The sequence below is a fragment of the Gracilinanus agilis genome, chromosome 3 (assembly GCF_016433145.1).
Source record: "Gracilinanus agilis isolate LMUSP501 chromosome 3, AgileGrace, whole genome shotgun sequence".
Taxonomy (NCBI): domain Eukaryota; kingdom Metazoa; phylum Chordata; class Mammalia; order Didelphimorphia; family Didelphidae; genus Gracilinanus; species Gracilinanus agilis.
The window spans coordinates 653,325,906-653,331,905 of record NC_058132.1 but is presented as its reverse complement, the minus strand read 5'-3'; the positions used below and the strand labels follow the sequence as shown (position 1 = coordinate 653,331,905).

The window sequence follows — 6,000 nt, the reverse complement described above, 5'->3', positions numbered from 1 at the left end:
TGGAGGGTGGGGAGTTTTCTATTAATATCCAGTCCAGTGGAGCCCGATTTCTAAAAGGTGGGATGGCAAACCTACAGGACTCGTGCCTGACCCTATCCTGAAGAACTGACCAGAGGCATCACCTGGAAAGACAGAAAAGAAATTTGGTGGGAGCCAAGAAAAACTCCATTTGGCAATTACTAGCCATGTCTTGCCTGGCGAAAACTTGCAGAGTCATTGATAAGGACAACTGAGTGTCGTTCCGGGACCATGTCTGTGATGCCCAGTAACTTTTCCATGAATGGGACTAGTCCGGGGATGGAAAGCCCCATTAAGGACGCGACTCCCAACCGACCAAGACCGTTAACGGTCTTCTTCCTCTGCTTAACATTTGCGATGACTATCACAGCGCTGGTGGGAAGCATTTATTCCTTAGCTTCCCTGCTGAAAATGCCAAACAAGACGGTGCTCTCCATGATGGTGGCCTCTTGGTCCGTGGACGACCTGATCAGTGTCCTGCCCATGACCATCTTCCTGTTTCTGCAGTGGCCAAAAGACAGTCCCAGGGACTCCCAGCCCCTGTGCGCCACGTCCGCCTTTCTCTACCTCTTCCAGGGCATCTCTAGCAACCTCAAGGCTTCAGTTATAGTTTCCTACAACTTTTACACGCTACACAGAAGTGTGGGGAGCCCTGGCGCGGCCGGCCAGCCCCGCGCTCTTCTCGGCACTCTGCTCGCCATCTGGGTGGCCAGCCTGCTCCTGTGCACTCTCCCCCTCTGGGGCTGGGGTGCCTTCGTTCGCACGCCTTGGGGGTGTCTAGCAGACCGGAACAGCTCCCTGCTGCTGTTTGTAGTCTACTCGCTCAGCTTCTGCGTTCTGGCCGGATTCTCCGTCCCGCTCACTTACCAGCTGCTGTGCTCTGACCAGCTGCCGAGATTTCGAGTCAATTACCAGGAAATCTCCCGCGGAGGAGGTTTCACGCCGTGCACCCCTCCGTCCCGGGGCGGCGCCCTCCTCAGCACCCCGGAGGATCCCCAGGCCTCCACAGTGCAATACCACAGGGGAGCAGGACGTACCTTGAGCTCAGAGGCTGCCTTTGGCCTGGGTCTACCGGCAGGGCAGGGGCCCAGGACAGGGACCGAGGCAGGGGCCAGAGGCTGCAGGCGGCCTGAGCGCGAGCAGGGGGGCGTCCAGCGCGGCAGCCGAAGCTTCACCGTGAGCATAGCCCAGAAGCGATTTTCCCTGATTCTGGCGCTGACCAAGGTCGTCCTTTGGCTTCCAATGATGGTAACCAAAACACACACACACACACACACACACACACACACACACACACACACACACACACTCACTCACTCACTCACTCACTCACTCACAGAAAAGGCAGAAAAGCATGTAGAAAGTAACTCCGGATGGATGGATGGATGGATGGATGGATGGATGGATGGATGGATGGACAGATCCTTCTGTAAGTGTGTTCGTGCTTGCCAGTGGGCAGACCACTAAGGGGGTTACTCGATTGCCCCCAGTGTGCCCACAAGTGACTCCTCTAATTTCAGAGTGGCTCCCTGAGCAATGGGCACTTCTCTAGAAGCCTCTGTAGGAATGTGCCGGCTTGATAGGCTTGGGCGTGTGTGTGTGTACCCGTGTGTTAATATTTTCCAAATAAACTCTTTGAGGTTTCCACCCAAGGGCCAGAGATCCGCCCTCTTCCGAGGTAGTTCTGGGGATTCAGAGAGGGCAGCGAAGAGGGAAGTGTAACTCTCCTTTCAGCAGATACCTACCGCCCCCTTCCCCGTCTCCACCTCAGCCCCATCACTATCCGTGAAGCCCATCCCAATCTCCATCCCCAGCCCATCCCAAACAGTCCCCTATCTCCATCTCTGCCCTCAACACATCCCTCCAGCGCATCTCTCATTCCAGATCTCGTCCCCATCCCATTCCTCACCCCTATACCTAATCAGCCTCACTCCCATCCTCACCCCCGAGTCCCGTCCTGATCCCGGCCCCCAGCGCTATCCCAGCTTCATCCCTCATCCCTGGTCCTTTCTAGCCGCACCCCTGCTGAGCGGGAACAACGCCCGGGGGGGCTAGTGAAGAAAGAAGGAGACCGACAGGTGGGAACAGGCAGTGCAGACACAGGGGGTGACGGGGAACCGAGGATGCCTGTCATGGATCTCTTGCCGAGAACCGGGAAGACAAGGCGGCTCTCCTGTGCTGTATCCTGTGATGGGGGAGCTGGGGTCCCAGGAGCATCTGACGGAAGATCAAAAGCAGCCCGGTCCCTTGATGGGGCCAAAGCTAGGGCAGAGGAGCCGCTAACCCAGTCAAGGCCTGGCGGCGGCAGCATCCACTAAGTTACACTCCCTCTCCGACGCAGGGCTGGAGGAGCTCGGGGTCTTGCCAGCCTGGGCTGGGCAGGAAAGGAAGAGACCGTGCCCGTTTTGGGTTGCACTGCAGGGACGGCCAGGCCCCGGGTCCTGGATGCCTCCTCCGTGCCTCCTGCCTGCTTCTCCTTTCCTTTTCTCCTCCTGGCGGGGTTGAGTGACCGACCGGGGCTCCTGCTGAGGAGCTAAGGGTCCTTCCCAGACCTGCCCTGGAGCTAGGGAGCAGAGGAGCAAGGCTGGCGAGCCGAAGGGCAGAACCACCCCCAGACAGGCAGACAGGCGAAGAGAAGGTGTCCCCGGGGAGAAAGGCAAGCAGAGTGGCCAGGAAGGGAAGACAGGAGGCAGGATGACCTAGAGGGCAGCCAGGCCGGAGGCAGAGGAAGCCAGGGCAGGTAGGACATGGACAGAGACAGAGGAGGGTCCCCTGGAGGGATGGAGGGCACAGGGTTGGGAGTCCTCGCACTCTGAAGCCTGGTGTCCTTGCAGATCCACATGGTGGCCCGGAGCACCCCGGAGTTCCAGAGCCTCTCCTTCGAGCTCTTCAGCTTTCTGTTGACTTCCCTGGCGGCCACCGTGACCCCAGTGTTCGTCTTGTCTGAACGCTGGACCCACCTGCCCTGTGGCTGTATCATTAACTGCCCGCAGAACTCCTATGCGGTGGCTTCGGAGGAGACCAAAAGTAAGGCAGCCGGCTGGTGGGAGAGGGGCACAGCGAGCCAGGGGCTAGAGGGCCACCAGCGGGGAAAGGATGCAGGAAGCAATGATGCACACCTAGAAGAAGCCAGGGAGGCCTCCCCTCCCCCCACCAACACACACTCACACACAGAGACCCCTCAAGCCTCACTTCCTTGGCCCGGACTGTATCACACTCTCCCTTTATGTAGGCATCAGGAAGGGAATGCAAGTCGGAATACCTGACGCTGAACAAAAAGATGACAGGGGCTTGGCGGGGGTTGTTTGTTTGTTTTTTAATCCCAGGCTGTCGAGCCCCTCCCCTCCCCACTTCTCCTAGAGCTCCCTTTCCAGGTAACCTCGGGTGCCCCTGGCTGGCCCTTACTCTCCCATTACCAGTAGGGGTAATGAGGACCAGGAAGGGGACCCCACTTTGAACCCCTGATAAAGAGCCAGAAGCAATGAGTAGCCTTTTTATCCCAGGCTAGCAGAGCACTAGAGAGCTAAGACAGCTTTCAAGCAAGTCCCAAGCTAAGCTTTGGAGACCAGACACAAAAAGCCCCAAAATTCATTGGCATTCAAAGCCCACAAGCAATCCACGGGGCCTTGAAGCTTTCACTTCCTCATTACCTGAACCACTTAACAAGCCTATCCCAGACTGGAGGAAAGGGGTGGGGGTGGGGGACAGCTACCAAGCTACAAAGATTTACATCAAATTATTATGCAGCAGCAAACCTGGGAGGAGAGAAAATCCAAGACGCCAAAGTATTGTGTTTGGCCTTCCAAAGGAAGGGCCAATTAAAGCAAAGGTTCCAAGGCTTATGTTCTCTTCCCTGGACTGGGGAAGAGAAATAAGCGTAAGAAAGCAAAAAGGAAAGCTAGTTGAAAAGAAAAAGACAATCTCAGGGCTCTTTCTGGAAAGGTCTTTGAGAACAGCAGGACAGAAATGGCTAAGAGCCAAAGGGGGGGAGGGGGGAGGGAGTAAAAGAATTCTCCAGTGTTTCAGGGAAAGGGATGATCATTCTGGAAAGTTGCTTTTGGAAGAAAAATCTTGCCCTGGTGTCCACTTCAGTTGTGTTTTGTGGGATGTGACCTAACCCTGCATACAGGTATAAAGATGATCACACCCCTGTTTTTAACAAGCTGTTAAAACTGATTTGAAAAGCATCTCTGTTTTGATGGTGCCAAGGAGCACAATTTCCCCTAGATGTAGTTATGGTCCGTGGGACCCTTTTGACGTTGCTTAGAAACATACTTTGTGGTTTCCAGATTGATGATTTGGAATTTTATCAACAAAAAAAAAACACCTCTTGTGACCCTGGGCAAGTCTCTTGACCCCCACTGTCCACCCTTACCACTCTTCCACCTAGGAGCCAATACACAGAAGTTAAGGGTTTAAAAATGTAAAAAAAAAAATAAAAAAAAAACTTTTGATTTTTGAAATTATTGCTAAGCTATAATGTACATATAACCTAAATCTCCCCAATTCCTATTTAATACTATTATTATATTTCTGTTATTGATTGAAATTATTATTAATTTACTAGTATTACTATAAGTATTCATTATTATGTACTCCTTTATTACTATTACATATATGTTATATATATTATTCTCTAGAACTATCTGTGTGATCTTGGGCAAATCACTTACTCTCCTGGGCCTCAGTTTCCTTATCTGTACGATGAGTAGATAGGACTAGCTAGGCTCTGAGGGCTCATTGCTTCCTAGGTCTATGATTATGATCTTGTTCCCTCTGCATAGATAGAAGTAGATAGAGAGGCTTCTTGATATAATGACTGAAAGCTTTTGAATCAGGAGGACCTGCTGCTGCCACATGCTAGCTGTATGATTATGGGCAAGTCAGTTAAATTCTCAGTATCTCAGGAAATTCTCCAAGATTTTCAGAGATGAGTTGCTGAATTGCATCATCTGAGAGAATTTTTATCCACATCAATTAAATCACAAATGCAGAACCATCTCCTTACCACAACTACCAATTACCAGTGATGGGCAAATCACAGCCCTCGGGCCAGATGTGGCCCCCTGAAATGTTGCCTCGAAACATTATTCCTAATCTGACGAATACAATGAGTAGGACACATACAATGAAACTTAGAAAGAGTTGCCTTAGAAACAGACTGACAGATGGGCATTTCCTTTCCTTTGGCCCCCTCTTTAAAAAGTTTGCCCATCACTGAATTAAACAAATATTGAGTTCTCCCCTACATGTAAGATTTGAACTAGCCACCAAGACAGAAATAATACGTGAATAGTCAAATCAACATAAGGAAGGGCACTTCCCAGACAAGGGGATATCCAGAGCACATAGCACCTGAGCTGAGTCTCAAAAGAAGCCAAAGATGTTGAGAAGGTATAGGTGAGAGAGAAGCACTTTCTGGGTAGATTAGGTGATCTTTATGAAGGTTTAGAGATGGAAGACAGAATTGCCAGTATGGGCAAAGCAAGTAGACTAATTTAAGTAACATGTAGAGTATGTGAAATATGGTTATATAAAATAAATTGGAGAAGGCCAGCAGCAACCAAACACAAAGGGACTGAACAGATGAGGCTGAAGAGTTTGTGCTTGAGAAATCCTGAAGTGAGGGAACCATTGAAATTTCAGCAGTGGGAAGAGAGTAGTGAGGTCAGACGCATGCTTTGAGGGACTGATTTTTGAAATGGCTTGGAAAGTAAGTGGAAGATTGTATGGATTAAAAGCTAAGGCACCAGTTAGCAGATTGTTGCAATAAGGCATGAGGCAGAGCAGGTCAAACAAGGGTAGTGGCTGTCAATGAGGGGATGGAGTGAACAGAGAAAGGTTGTAGACCTAGAATCAGGCAATTGTCTGGAAATGGGAAGGATGAAGGATAGGGGAGGGTCTCAGAAGATCAAAGGAGGGTGCTGCTCTGCTCAAAAGGATCATTTTAAGAAGTCCATAAAGCTATCTCTGCTTTTTCAG

General features: G+C 51.1%; 1 protein-coding gene across 1 annotated transcript in view; it reads left to right on the top strand.

Annotated features, from left to right (window-relative positions):
- Positions 1 to 249: 249 nt before the first annotated feature.
- The window catches only part of GPR149 (G protein-coupled receptor 149), a 97,652-nt gene continuing 91,901 nt past the window's right edge, over positions 250 to 6,000 (top strand). The window contains exons 1-2 of the mRNA XM_044667689.1: positions 250 to 1,266; positions 2,853 to 3,045. Of these exons, the coding sequence (XP_044523624.1) occupies positions 250 to 1,266; positions 2,853 to 3,045 (1,210 nt within the window). The remainder of the gene's footprint in view (positions 1,267 to 2,852; positions 3,046 to 6,000) is intronic.